The 16282-nt window shown below is 36.2% G+C and overlaps 1 protein-coding gene across 2 annotated transcripts in view; it reads right to left on the reverse strand.

Moving 5' to 3' along the window:
* The window catches only part of LOC129732403 (uncharacterized), a 596785-nt gene that overhangs the window by 86150 nt on the left and 494353 nt on the right, over positions 1–16282 (reverse strand). For both annotated transcript variants that reach the window (XM_055693256.1, XM_055693257.1), the window contains exon 20: positions 14321–14530. In XM_055693256.1, coding sequence (XP_055549231.1) covers positions 14321–14530 — 210 coding nt within the window. The remainder of the gene's footprint in view (positions 1–14320; positions 14531–16282) is intronic.

The raw sequence follows: 16282 nt of genomic DNA on the forward strand, positions 1-16282 counted from the left end.
TTTTTCACTGATTGACAAATAGAAAACGGTATCCAATGAATGGCGCATGATTTTTCAGAAGTAAAACACAATGTTTCACCATGAAATTTGACGCGCACGTAGAATTTTGTATTACGAGCTTCGAAACGTTGATCTAATATTGTTTCTTATTTTTCGGTGATTATTTGAAACACCATAATCACTATTTTTTTATTGTTCCTAATATAAATCAGCGCCGTTCTACATTATTTTTATTTTGAAGTTTTATGCTTACGGCAACGATGTTTTGATTAATTAGCAATTAAAACTTGAAAATAACCTGTTTTGAACGTTGTCTTACCGTATTGGTACTCGAGATGTAGTTTGTAGCTTCAGTCTAACAAGTTGGCTTGCTTTCATGAAGTTATATAATACTTCATAAAGCACCTGTACTTAGGGTTGCCACCTGACCCACATCTCTTACCCGGAGATATTTTTTTGAGTGGGTTGGGGGGTGGGTGGGAGTTGTTTTGGTAAGAGGTGTTTTGGTAAGAGGCATTATTGTGTAATTTTGAAACATAAAATTAAATTTATTGTAAATTTTGTTAATTTATTTTACATTGCACTCGGGCAACTCTTATCTCTCTGAAAAAAAAAAAACAACCCAATTAAAACTCTCAAGCAACATTTCATTATAAAAACTCACCTGCTTTTTCCATGTATATTTTTCATTCGACAAGGCTTTACTTAGTAACTGTGCTTGATGTGGATGCGATAAAAAGCTTTCAAATTCTGCACACGTCATATCGAAATTAAGTTTAGTCAACAACTCTGCTTTTATCAAATCAACCGTTATGCGATTTCTGGGATCCGTCCAGACATTATTCATAACGGAAAAAATTCTCTCGGTATAAGCATTACTTATTGGAATAGATAATATTTTTGCTACAAGCTTAACCATCTCTTTGAAATTAGAAGCTGCAAAGATTTTAACCCATTTCAGATCTGTTCGTAGATCAAGTTGCTTTATAGGTTCAATAACAGTCGATAACAATACAATTTCATCGTACAGAGCATCTCCGTCAAGTTTGAGTTTGACTGCTTCAGCCGCTTTAAGGAACTTTTGATACTATAGTCTAACACGTCGTTTTTTAAATCAATAACAGTAAAGTGTTGGAATGGACTCTTTTCAAAGCTGTAATATTTTTCAAGATATGAAATGGCTCGCTCATATACATTAGTTGCTTCCAATTCGAATTTTCTACGATGGTATTGATCTAAGTGTGGTAAATTTTGATTAACGCTGATACCAAAAAATTTATCTCTTAATCGTGTTTGCAGGCCATCTTTTGACGATGACATGATTTCATGAACATCTGATATCATGATTGAATCCTTTTCCAACAATTTGATACTTTTATTCAACTGGAACATAAAATGATGAACGAAGTAGATATAACATTCCAGTAACGTTAAAGTGTTACTCAAATCATTATTCATTTCATCTTCTTGATTTTTGATAAATTTCCAAACAGTTTTATCTGTATCTTCTTCCCCTTGATGCAGAAAATATTGTTTAACTGCTGGCCAAATTTTTATGATTCGTTCTATAGCCGGAAAAAGTGAATGCTATCTCGTAACAACGTGCCGTAGAACGTTTTGATGCTCGAGACAAAAATCATCGAAACAAAGTCTCAACGCTACAGACTTCGAATTTTGAGAAAATTCAGCCAAAATTTTAAATAATTTTCGACATCAAATGATAATGCTTTGCACGCATTCCTTCCGCAATTGTGAATTACGTGGGCAATACAGTTGCTTTTGATAATATTTTCATTCTTTGTTACAAGCTTTTGAAAAACGGATTTCTGTTCCCCAAAATTTAAACTGGCGTTATCTGCAGAATACGAGCTAACATTTTTAATATCAAGACCGTGATCATCCAGAAAATTCACAATATGAGTAAATATGTCTATTGACGCTTCTTTGCTGTCCTCGTGAAAGTGCAAAATCTTATTTTTTACCCCAGAGTTTACATCGGAATATCGAACCGCAATTGGGAAAAGCTTGCGATTACCTTTATTAGAAGCGTCGGTTGCAATAGAAAAACTCACAGGTGATTTTCCAACAGGACTCTTTTCCTGCAAAACCATTTCAAGCGCTTTTTCTGCCAATATATTTTTGACAAGTGTTTCAGCTTTTGTCTTGCCTGTATTTTAGTGGCTATTGTACTATCAGCATAAATTTTGTTGATGATTTTCATGCCACAATCCATACTCAAATAACTATGATGATGATTCACACCATGATGAACCTGAACTTATTCAGCTTTGGCAACTTTTAATTTCTCTGGAGTACCTAGTAATAAAAGAAAAACATCATTTGTTATTTTTGTGATGTTTTTGTATGTTTTCAAACGTTCCAGTTTAAAGTTTTATCCGCGTATTTACAGTTCCAGTTTAAAGTTTTATCCGTGTATTTACATGAATTCTAAATATTAGATAGTAGAATCAATACCTTTGAGACTGAAAAATGTGGTTAAAAGCTTGTTTGCCTCAAATGTTTCATTACTTTGCGATGATTCTCACTGTTCATATGGGTCTTCACAGCTTTTTCTCCGTCATGTTTAACAATAAATGTTATTTTACATCTGGTACACGATCCACTGAGAGGATCATTTTTTCTCAACCAAAGATTATGCTCGGGTTTACTAAGCCATTTGTCCTGAAAATTACTGTAATACGTTTTCTTTTTTTTCTCGGGTGAATTCAATTTTTCGGACATTTTAACCGAGAATTCAAATTCGTTGAAATTGCTAAAATTGTATCACAAAAAATCTCTGACAACAAACGCGTATATGTTGTACACACTGCAACTGAATTAGGCGATACTGTAATAATACACGCTGCCAAATATTGGTCAATGCAGCTCAAATCGACAATATCGATTTCGAGAGAACGAGCCCCTTGACTGTTATGTTTCGTTTATGTTTTGGATTTTTACTCTTTCCCAACCAGCTTCAAAATAATTCCGCTGACCCTGAGAAAATTTGTGTTAACCCGGAGACCCGGAGATTACTCTCAAAACCCGGAGACTTCGGGTCAAACCCGGAGAGGTGGCAACCCTACCTGTACTTGTTATAGTAGCCTTCAATTTTTGCGCTTTTCTGGTGATAGAGATGTCATGGAAAAGGTAATGTCAACTGAAATCTATAACTGAAGGTTGCATAAGAGGAGTTATCACAACTGTTCTATAACAACGTGTATTACTTGGGCTGAAAGTTGATTTCCAGAAACCACAATATGATTTTTAAATGTAAAATGGCGACTTTTGGTTGTTGAGAAACTATGAATCATTTACCCTGCAATATGGGTAATCGCGGAATCGAGATGACGTTCAAAGAAACAATTATCGATGTCCGACACTATTTCTGAATCCAAGATGGCGTCATTGGTTATCTAGTAAGCTTGGTGAATTTTAAGCAAACACTCTCCAATGTTGGTATTTCCTGTACAACGATACCAAAAATGATGTCTGACGCAATTTTGAAATCAAATTGGTGACTTTTGATTTCTTGAAGGCTGTGTAAGACTAAAAAAACATTTGAATATTCCTCAATATTATTTTTCTAGAACCGTGACTCACACTGGAATGTCTGGACCAATTCTGCATAAGAGAATTGTTGAATGTGGAGAGGTGATGATGATGAGAGAGAGAAAACAAGACAGTAAAAAAGTTTTAAGAGTGGAGATGTAAATAATAGAAAACACGTTTTGAAAGAAAAGAGAAATGTAACAGAAAAATGAGAAAGAATTTTATGTGCAATTATTTTTGGAAATTCTTTATATAGTGGAGCTTGTAGCCTTAAGGTAACAGAATCCGTTTTAACGAGCGAATGGTCATGAATTCGATTCCTAGTATAATCAGATCGTTCGTTGCAACAGGGGAATTCCATGCATGGCTCTCTCCCATATCCCTACTTGACCCATCCTTCACGCTGAATGCCAGCAAAAAGTCACACACAGTTTAGTAGAAGATCTCTCGACGCATTTCGCAATATCACAATAACCAAATGATGTGTTAATGTGAGTGGAACATTTCACTTCAGAAAACAAATCAGCAAATGCGTTATATTTCAAAAAATTAATAAACCAAAATATTTTGTTTAAAAATACTATTTACAGGAACATTTCTACTTCAACATGAGCAGTTTCACACAATAAAATTCTACATTTTGAACAGCCTAAAAAATATAGAAATATAGACTTAACAAGACAATTTTGTGCTTTTGATTCTGTTACACACTTCTCATATGGCAACCAAATGGCTGAGAATTGCGAGTAGATACACTTTTGAAGTTTGTAAGTTTAATTAAGCGTTGAGTTTCGTGCGGTGCCTACCACCGTCATCATCAGCGATTCACTGCGCACAGAGCCATTGCAAATTTGCCTGTAAACGCTTGCAAACACATTGCCGGTAAATAACGCAACACCAGGATCATCCGAATTTACATAAACGTTTTCCACCTCAGTACAATTGAGTAGAGCAACAGAAAAAAAAACACAGACAGACAGGCAGTTGGATGCTTTCAATTTCACGGTAACATGGATTCGGTTTGCGTACGCAACACAGTGAATGGATGAATGCTTTATTGCAGCATAAAACATCAGAGCGGTATGCTGCAGCAGGCACCGAATGTTCGTTGTGGTTTTAGAAGGCTTTAGTCGGGGTTCTCAAGCCGTGGACGGTAACGTGGGTCGGCAGATGCTGTCCGCGGCACGGTTGATGTGCGGGTTTGCGGATTCTGTGAGTGCAACTAACTTTGCCGGTGACCTTACCCTCATTTGGTTCTGTTAGTTGTGAGCTGAAGGATAATGTGAACTGGGTATAGAAGTCAGAACGTGTATTTAGAAAGTATGTGTTGAAACTACCTGTGGACTTCTCGAAATGTGCTTTAAAGCAACTTGGCAATTCAATTTAATCTGAATGAGCCTTTGTGTGAATTTATCCTGTCCTGACAACTCATCGCAATGGCTTCTGCTGGCTCGTGAATCGGTGCTGGATCATATAGCAAAAACTATCCATACACGGACGTTGGCAGATAAACCGCAACAAACGATGGGAGGAATTTATGTTTATTATAGATATTTGAATAAGGAAAAACAATGGCAACAGATTTTTCTGTACAAGATCGATGACATTCAAACTTTTTATAAGCCAGTTTGTTGTAGCGAAGCGGAAATTGCTGCACCGAGTCTATTGCTAGCATTTGCAGATTGGATGGAATTCAATCAAAATTATTGTGTTTATTTATTTAGTCCACGATACAAAAAAATGAACCAGATTCTAATGTAGTATTATGGCCAATGATCGAATAAAAAGCAGCCGAATCTATTTGAAAGTCTGCGGAATATGAAACGGTTTTCATATTTGGACACTGAGCGATGCATTTAATTTTTGTTTCGGATTTTTTTGTGATACAACTATGAAAGTTGAAAGATATTTCAATAAAAGGTACGAATTTATGAAAGCTGAATTCCAGGAAATGAGAAAAAGGCCTTAAACTGTTTCAATCGTTATGCCTTGTTAGGAGAAAATAACAAAAATGTATGACATCAGTGTAGAGAGGCGGAAATTTTCATGACAAGCTGCTCCCTATTCTTCACCATTAATCGTGTATTCTGAGCGACTTCGTCTGCTTGCGATCCTCTATTAGAAAGACGAAGTTTTTCGATATTCTGTTGTTGGGAAATCGCTTTTATGCCATGGTATAAAATTGGTAGCATTGGGTGTTGATATAAAAAGTTTATTTATATCATTTTTATGATGATTATATCAACGATATGAAAACTGGCCCATAAATTCTTCATTATTAAGAAGTACAATGTGGTGCAATACAATTACTGGAAGTGGTGTGATAAATAGTAAGGCAACATTTCAGTTTTATTATTTCATTCAAATACCACAAGAAATATAGAAGTAGAGTATTTATTGAATGCGGTAAATTTTAACCGTTATGGGTAATATACTTTTAAAGAACAAATTAATTTCCTAACTTTCCCAACTGAAAATAGTGAAGTAAATATGAACTTAAATTTGCCTCTGAGTATGAATAAGTTTAAACGGTTCGTAATGAAAAGTTAAATACACTCGCGGTGCAAAGAGCCACTAATGAGCGTCGGTGCTTTGATGGTGATGACCTTGTTTGTTTTTTGGGAAGGGTAATCAAATAAACTGCACATCATTTACGGCATTGGGCAATCAATTTGGGTTTGGCTTTGATGCATTTGCTATCGTTTTTATCGGATGCACTTTCCTGGCAATGAATTGTTCATTATTTTACGTTGTAGTGAAACTCAACAGTCAACACTGAATATGGAGTCAGCTTCAAAGGAATAATGAAAAACAATTTGTTTACAGAATGGTCAATGCCTCTGAAAGAAATTTGTATTTGTGAAGAATAAATTCGTATAAATTATTGTTTGTGATAAAAATTGTTCTATCAACATAACTTTTTTTCCACTGCTGTAACTTCTGCTACTGGCTCGCGCTGTCGATTTTAGTAAGCGAAACAAATAGGTAGGTACTTCTGCTCGGAAACTCGGAAGCTCATCAAAAACTTTCAGCATGCCTGTGCCTGCTGTCTGCAACAGTCCGGCACTTTCAACTATTCAAATACTTGTTGGAAAATTTTGCGCTTTCTTTTTGCTGCCAAGCAACAAGCTGCGCTCATCCCAAGCGTATCTCTGGCAACTGGCTGGCGAAAATCTTTCGCGTGGAGCAAAGAATGAAAATATTGCCATGTTGTTTGGACTAATCTTTTTATTTTTTGTTATTGTGATTGTTTTGTCGTGGTTGGGGCTAAATAAAGTGTCAAAGATTTGTCGGTTTCGGCGCTCAAGCTGGCACTTTTATACTTTATTTATTTTCAAGGTCATTCGCAGTACAACAAGCGCGTGCGATTGTCGTTAAGAACATCTCAAATTCTTCATGAGCAGCAATCTGTTGCTGGGAGCCTTCAGGCCTAATTGAAATGCAGAGTAAATATATTTTCAATGCGGTCTGGTCTGTTTAATTGTTTCAATATTTTTCTCTTTTTAGAACTTCAATATGCTTCGGTGAACCGATTCTTGGTTGGTCACGTGCGCACTTAACGGCCTAACTAGTTTAAAGCGTATAATTTATCTCTTATTGCAGACCGTGCGTAAGATTTCCCGACTTCTTTTATGTGCCATTTTTTCCAGCACGTCTGTGCTCACTTTTCACTATTTCCTTTGTCGGAGTCGGTCCTATTGGCTGCCGGCTCTACTGGAAGAAAGAAAGAACTTCTGAAATAAAAGTCAAACAAAAGCTGGAAATTGCGCTCGGTGAATGCAGTCGTAGTTTTTTTGTCGACGCTAGTCGCATGCCATGCTAATGATTTGGATCCACTTTGAAGGTATGTCTGGTATATGAGCAGCGATAGTGGTTTTCGAAAATGGGAATAATACTTGACTTTTTTCCATTGCCTTTAAAATTTCAACCTCACTTTTAATTTTTGATAATCGAATTTAGATTTTCGGTTTTCGAGATTGACTATTGACTATTGACTATTGACTATTGATCTTTGATTTTTGTCTTTTGTTGACCTACGACTCTTGATTGACTTTTGGTTTCATTTTTTTGATTTTTGATTTGTGGTTTATGATTTCTGCGTTTTGGCTTTAGACTCTTGATTTTAAATTTTTAACTTTCAACCATTAACTTTTGAATTTCAATTTTTCACTCTTGACTCCAGATATCTGGCTTTCGTCTTTTGATTATTATACTGAGTGTTTTCCGAGGGTAAAAAATTTCATGCTCAGGAGTAATATTCTAAGGGATCACAACAAAAACTTTGGATTTTTTTGAGGTTCTCTTATTCCCAACCAACACGCTTGAAGAGAGAAATGAGAGTATGTATATGTAAGTTCTCTCTTCTCTGTATGACAGTAGTTTTGGTTTTGTTCATACCTCAATGGTTCTGTTTCAAATGGAATCGAAACAAGACATTGTGCAAGCGTATTCTATAAGTTCACCATTTGAGATGCGAAAATTTTTCGGAAAAGCGAAAATCTCTTCGTGTATGATTCCCTGCAATATTTTTGTTCTTCTTGTGTAAATCATGGTTCAAGCACAGTGCTTCAGCTATCAATCAAGATGTGTAATAGAACGAATGTTTAAACACAATTTTGACTCTGTTTCTTCAAAAACACCATGCCACTGTTTCAGCCAGATAAAGTATCATCACATTGGGGGAACCTGGGGTAAAAGCACTGTTGAGGCAAGATGCACCCCCTCCGATTTACCATGGAGAAAAATTTTAATAACGAAATAATAATTCTATTATTTGAACCTATGTTTTCTACAGTCACCTTGTCAATTTGGCAGCACTACAATGTCAGAAAATGAAAATTGATACAAAAACGTTTTCGTTGCATACGGTCTATTTTTTTCTCAGCTGAATTAGGTGGCTGCTCTCCAAATGTTGTTTTCCACCAGCGATAAGTGTTATTGCATCGAATATATGTAGAGCAACATATTTCTGATGAAATATCGGTATGTTTCAATGAGAATTACCGTTATATGACCAGAAACCTTCTCTTGTTACGTTAGGGGCATAACGCTTCTCGTAGTTCGGGGCAAAGGACTCTTTGTAAACGAACTTTTTGCTTACATTTCAACTCGTGTCCAGCATTGTCCGGAAGTCCAATCGGCGGCCATGTATCGTTCGACAGCTGCGATCGGTGCTAGGGGCAATCAAAAGCGGTGTTTCCAAAAATCGTGCCGCTCGAGTGTATGGAATTCCAAAGGAAACCATTTTGCCATTATATATTAGATGACACAGTATGACATACTGTCCCAATATTGTGGTGCATTCTGCCTCGTGGACGGGGTGCATTTTGCCTTATTTGCATGGTGCTTCATGTCCCTTTGTTACAGTGCATTTTACCCCAGTAAGGGTGCATTTTGCCTTGATTGACGACTTTTATGAATTCTTACACTAACTTAATAACATGTGTATTATGCATATTCTATAATGTATTTGCATCGGATGCGAGTTTGAACGAATAAATAAGGTTTTTTTTATATTTTGATCAGTATACAACATTGGTTTTATCTCTCAGCTTACACAAGAATATACCGTCTGCCGGGGTGAGATTAAGCCACGGGGGTGAGATTGAGCCAAAACGGGAAATGTTTGTATGTTAAATTACTTGCGATTTCCAAAACCTAATACCTCAAATTCAATACTTTATGAAACATGACATATTTATTCACAACTTAAAAAGGAATATAGATAATATCAGTGAACTGTTTCGCTTCAAGAATGTTTCAAAGTACAGGGTGAAAAACATGCGCAAATAACGTTATCCAAAAATGTCCCAGGAAAACCAACCCGATCAAGAAATCACATCAACTTACTGCTCAGTTGGTACGTTAGGATGTCGTCTCCAATGTGTTGAGGAAATATTATGCATTGAATCTGTGCCGGCTCAGAAAATAATGTTTCTCCAAACTGTACACTTTTCGAGCCCTTTTGGGGTGAGATTGTGCCAAGCTATATTGAACGGCACAGTGTGCGGAATTCACATTTACGACAAAATTATATCAGTATACACCAAAACACTTGCATTGTTTACAAAGGGTATGTTTTTCCCCACAGCATAAGGTATGTTGTCTAACTATGGTATTCTTTGAAATAATGACTAAAAGCTTGAGAAGCTTACTGTTCTCAATTGTTAGTTGGAAATTTTCAATGATTGATATTACTTATGGAATGTAACAAAACTTTGTACTTCAATTCTATATAAACAGATGACTTCGTTAACTGGTGCATTTTATCCCATGAACCCCTACGCTAAATAGCAGAAGGATAGAGACACGACCGCATGGTTAACATAGGAACATGTAAATTATTATTCATTGAACTCATGTGTTATACAATTATGTCAGTGCTTATCGGAAGCGGTCTGACCATGACGCAATTATGCGATAATTAAATCAAATTTGCAATTGCATTGATCGGCCTTTTCAAGGCTATTACATGTATTTGATCTTAATAGGGTTTGGTGCGAGCACTCGGCCTGTGTGGTTCGTTTTTTCAATTGCTCCGGGCCGATTTATTAAGCGATATTATCATCGGTTGTTGTTAAGTCGTATATGGTTGAGGAAAGTGCAATATGTCGATCCCATTTTACTTATTTAGTCTTTCCGTCGCGTATTTGTAATTTCATTGAGTGCACAGGGTGGAGGAAAAGGTGGTACAAAATTAGGTGGTTTCATACTACCGGTGAAAGTGACGCCAATGTTAAAAACCGTGGAAGCTACGAGAAATTTTGGTTACCACTATTAATCATATCCGGCAGCGGAGATGTGGGTTATAAAGCGATAATTCATGGGCGCAGCCATTTCTTTTCGATGGCGGAGTGCGTTTCCGCGAGATCCATACAAAGCGGTAGCTTCTGAATTGTTGTTCACTGAAAATGACAAAGTAATCCCAAGTTGCCATAAACGTGGTTCCTTGTGCAACTTCACTAGCTCAGAACGATCACGGAGGAGCAACTACGAAATGTGCAACTCAAGCTCCAGCTATTACATGTATTTGAGCCTAGAAAATGTTTTTTTTTTTTTATCAAACTGCAATTGTAATAAAACGCCGCTGCAAATGTGCAGTAGTTCGATATTCACCACAATTCGATGATTCTTTGCATAACCAGTGGTAGATATGAAAATAACTCGAACTGAAAAAGTAGTCGGTATGTTCTACTAACAATGCTTAATCCGTTTTAGAAAATCCACAACACTTCATTAAAAGAATGCAAGGTCTTAAAAGAGATGGTTGAAGCTTAACATCACAGCAGAGTTTTATACTCAATTATGCCACAAGTCAACATCAGTGCGAACAGATTTTTCCTCCAGACGCACTTCGGGAATATGCAACACACAACTACCGTAGTGTTGTTTAATCGAAGGTTTCTTTGGGATTTCGAAATAAATCGAAATCAAAGATAATCAAACCCGTACACGAAGGAACCTCTTTTCAATCCTTTGCGTCGAATCAAAGGTATTTTGTTCAGTTTTAAGAGAAAATACTACAAAAATAAATCTGTGTGCTTCTACATTGTCAATATATAAAATTATTGAATTTTTTGTAACGTTTTCAAACTAAATTTACTCATATATAAAATAAAATATATATTTTTAAAACTTTCGCCATATGTAGAGTCAAATGTGCCCTTCAAATTGAGGTCAAGAGATATTTTTCATATCTGCCCTAAAAAGTTGTTCGGAGATAATTTTAATGTGGAAATTTAAATAAAAAGTTAGAGCGAAAAATGTGTTTTTTCAATCTGAATCGGTTATTTTCAAAGATAGAGAAAAGCTTTTTTTCTGTAAAGTTGCTTAAAACTAACGAATCTATAACATTGTAGATTTTTTTTCTCTTCTATCTACAAAGTTTGAAAAAGTTAGATATTTGATTTCATTGAGAATTTGGGTAACCCTAATTTTTGATAATTTTAAATGATTGGAAGTTGCCCTTTTTTCTGTAAGTTTTGAATTTTTGTGAACTTTATGCTTTATCAACGAAATTGTTTGTATATCGTACCTATTTGGTCTAAAACACATTGGGAAAAAGTAAAACTGGTATGGTTATTCGTTTGTATACTCTGACGAGCTTTATTGTTGTTTAAAAAAAGAGTTTTTTCCATGTTCACATGGTTTATGGACAGCCTCTCGTCCCTACAACATTTGACACCAAAAAATTAATTTAGGCTGCAAATCTTAATTTTCCGACCAATGTGGAATTGTTAAAAAGCTATAATCAATATTTTTTCAGTTTGAGCTTAGGGTAAAACTTGTGTTTACCAGTGTGCTGGTACAGGCAACAGCACTGTACTGTGGGCGGAGCCAATGACATAAAACTATAAAAATCTTCTGTTTGCCAGTTTTGAAATCAACTGAGGATATATTTCATTTTATTTTTAAAATTGATCATCAAGAATTCATCTGTACAAATATGCGCTGTTTGAGAGCGGTGTAGCTACACTAGTATAATACTTTTGCACTAGAGCTGTTTGTTGTTGATTTTCAAGCTAGTGAAATTCTGATGCTCTTTTAACACCTGCGACAGACACAATATCGAAAAGTTCAAATAAAATTCATTCGGGTGTTGTAGAATGATACTCCATTCTAGGAGAAAGAACTTACGGCAAGCCTGACAATAAATATGCGCAAGTCACTGGACAAATGGCTTGGTTTCATTAAGATATTAACCTACGAAAACGCGCTAGTCGAGGTCAACACTGAAACTTTGTAACTAAAAAGCACTCAATGACATTGTTCAATCTTCCGTTACCTTTTCATATGACCTCTAGGGCCGAATACTTTGTAGTATTTTATCAATAAATCTTGGCTTTTATATCGTTTCGAATACAGTTTTCTATACAACCGGAGGTCACGAACTTCAGCCTACTGAACTGATTTGATCGGGTTTGTTCGTTAGATGTATATTAAAGTGCCAATGAGATGTATGAAATAAATTGACCTTCGAATATCGTTTAGCGGTAGGGCTCAAAAGTTTCGTCTTCTCGAATAGAGTCCCATGCCAAATTTCAGCTCGATCGGACATCGGGAACACGTGCCTCAAAGCGGTCAAAGTTTCACGAAAAATATCAATGAAAAAAGCACAAGAAGTTGTCGAAATCGAAGTTTTTTTCAGATGCCATTTGTTTTAGAAATGCATGAAAAATCAAAATTTGGTGTTAACTTGAAAAAAAATTTCCTAAAAAATCAACTTTCTGGGTCTTAGAAAATTTTCGTGCTTGGGGCCAATGGCGTATACCTACATATATAGCGTAACATATGTTCAGGAAAAAATCTTTGGTACTAAAATCTTTTCCACCCGCAGGAAATATTCACTTCGCTGAACCTAAGTGTGCAAAGCTTCATTCTCTTCGAAAATGTTCATCATTTTTGTAAATTTGCAGATCATTCTGTGAAGGAACACGCTGCGAAACGAATAATTTGTGGTTTACGTTCGAAGTAACAGGTGTTGCTCGGCACTATCAGTGTTTTCCATGTCGCATGAAAAAAGGTACATAGTTGCGTGACATGCTATATGATTTTGATGGAGGGCTACAATTAAAAACATCCGCACTAGATAGCGAACTCTCCTGTTGTAAATATTTGATTGGATGGTTTCACTGCACTGCGGGATTCGTATAAATTTACTGGTAAACCACTTGTATGCACTGCATGAGTGCTCTCATACTTTTGTTGTGTGTCAATAGTTGCTAGAACTTTTGTTTTGTTGCAGAAACTCTTTTTTTTAAATCCTGTCGAAACTGTAGAACAACTGTTCAGCATTTTTAAATTTCCATCTCACACAATTTTTTTTGTTCGTTGGTTTGATAATAAGCCTAATTATTTAATTAGGTTAAGTATTTAATTTGAATGAAAACGAATAATTTTCTAGTTCGGTAATACACAGAACATTTGTTTTTCTAGTGTTTGACACGATAATAGCATGCAATCATACGCAATACTCTTCGTTGGCTTTAAGCCATTAAGCATGCTTTTCCGAAACCACAGAACACAACTAGACAAAAATATTGCCAGTGGAATAGTCGTTGCAGCTAATGTTTGCCATCATTGGTGTAAACCAACAACAGTATGATGTGATGTTGTCGGGCTGCGGTTTCTATCGTTTGCGCCAGCTGTTTAATATGAAGCTTATAAATAAATAGAAAGTTTGTTATCATCGTTATTGTTATTGCCAGCTCCCAGGAATGACAACTACACTTGCGACCCCAAAGTAGACGAGAACAAGCTCGTCCTTACGTAGGATGTGAACACTTTTCTCGCTACATGGACGCTGAACAACAACGTTAAACTGGGGAAGCCGTTGACTTTGACGACGTAGACTATAGAGCCATTAATCCCAAGCCTTGGTCTGGGGTCTCTCGTGCTACAGCCAATGCGGAAAGTATTGTCACCAGAGCTGTATGAAGTGCACAGTTGTAAAAGCTATCTTGGTGTTGGTATTTTTGAATAGAGCGACAGCCTAATGACAAACTGGGTTTAGTCACGTCAATAGGGTCCAATGTCAAACAGGGTGAAAAAACCTGGTAGTGTTGATCAGTTCCAAATAGATTTTAGTGTATAATGCTATAAAAAATATTCATAGCTAACCTAGAAATAGATCAAATTTGAAAAAAAGGGCGTAGAAAAATTGTGTTAAGGCAGGTATCTGGATTTTTACACTAATATTTTCACCGTGCTATATTGTTCATACATATGTAAGATAGTGTTAGGAAAGCGAAGGGAGATCAAAACTTACTTGCGGGAAAAGTTGAAGCAGTCCCAGGATGAAAATTGCCATCGCCAACGATGTAGCGGAGCAGAACTGCATTTTTAAAAAAGTTACACAGCATCTCCGCTGGTACAGGATCGGCAGCATGATGGCGAACGCAATACACGACTGTAGGAAGCAGCATCCGCAGCTTACCACCACCAGGATCGGCCGGGCTGACGTTTTAACAACGGAGGCCTGCGGTTGGAAAGGTTCCGTCGATATGTTTTTGTCCGGGTGGAAGTAGTTTGCGATTTGCCGCAGGAGGTTTTTTTTCATCATCCCAGCCACAGTCGCAATCGTTCGATGTATGATGATCAGGAAAGCCCATTTGAGATAGGGTGCCGAAGAGAAAAAGATTAAAAGAACATAAAACCTCTGTTAGATGGAAAGAGTATATGTGAAGCAAAAATCTATTTCTACTGCTATGATTGTTTATTTTTTTTACTTATATATTACATTCAATGTAACGATTTCACTGAAATGTAGCCTAATTTTAAAATTGTAGTAAAGAAAATGATGGGAAGTGAGTGTTAACTTTGTTAACATAAAAAGGAATTATATTTCATTAAGTCAGGCTTAAAATTTATAACGGAATTTTAACTATTTGATTGAGAAATTAATAATTTGAGAAAAAATAAATATTATGACATGGTTAATAAATAAAAGTTCTATGTGAAATCATCCACAAAATGCAAAAAGGGCCATCATCATACCACGTGGACAGCTTTGGGGGAGGGGAGGGGGGATTGGCTAATGTCCACGGTCCATACAATTTCTTTAGAATTTATATGGGCAGTTGTCCACGGAGGGGAAGGGGGGGGGGTCAAAATCGTAAAAAATCTGTCCACGTGGTATGTGGATGGCCCCAAATATATTTGACATGAAAACTTTGTACGTAAAGTAGCAGAAAAATCAGTTTTCAATGGATATCATTGTATGAGTTAGCTATTTCAAATTTAAGAATTGCCCTCAACAGGCTGGATATCCGGATTTGCGGATAGTTGGGTGTCCGTATATCCGTATTTTGTATCCGAACATAGTTTAATGAGAATAATGTAAATAATTAGCTACGAGGAGTGGGGGTTTGCGAAAAAAACCATTTATCGAGAGCTCAAAAGTCAGATAAAAATACAAATATTCGAATAATAAATATCCGGATATCCGACTGTTCGATTATCTGTATCCGGATATCCGTACATTCGGATAATATTCGTTTACCCATCCGTGATCCGAGCTTCGGATACCCGGATCACGAATATATCCGATTAAAAGTCCCAGCACTAATATTTTATACCGCTCTGCCCTTTGATTTAGTGTTGGGATGAATATTGATTTATCACAACTTAAAACCGGTTTTGTTTGTCGAGAACATTTGTCATGAGCTATTTCAACAGTTTTTCCTCATCCAGTGCAAACTCTGACAAGATTTCTAATGTTGAACTGTGAGCATTCTAGTAACATTTGAAAAAAATCTGCTGTAACCTCCAGTTTAAGTAGCTGTTTATGTAAGCACCATTTAATACACCCAAGCAACATATTTTATTACATCTAAGTATCAGTAAGCATTATGCGACAAATTAGAAAAATCATGTGCGGCCTCTGCAACAAACATCATTACTACTATGTAACCTGAAAAGCGCGAATTTGAAGTCTATATGCAACCAGTCTATTTGTTACTAATGATGTTTCTGTTCTACCATTAGGTAACATGATTTGTAGCATATCTATCGCAGTGAAATAGATGCATATCATGAAACTTTTCTTGGTCAAATTAAAGTTTCGATTCAACAAATTTCCCAAGCATATTTGTCTGGCTTTTACTAGCTACATGTCTCAAAATTTAACCAGCATGTCCATGTCATATAAATGTGAGTGGTTCTTTGTGCTTATACATCATTTTGACATGGAAATTCAAAGCCATGGTGAAACTGATGATTTTGCTCACGT

The sequence above is a fragment of the Wyeomyia smithii genome, chromosome 3, assembly GCF_029784165.1.
Source record: "Wyeomyia smithii strain HCP4-BCI-WySm-NY-G18 chromosome 3, ASM2978416v1, whole genome shotgun sequence".
NCBI lineage: Eukaryota > Metazoa > Arthropoda > Insecta > Diptera > Culicidae > Wyeomyia > Wyeomyia smithii.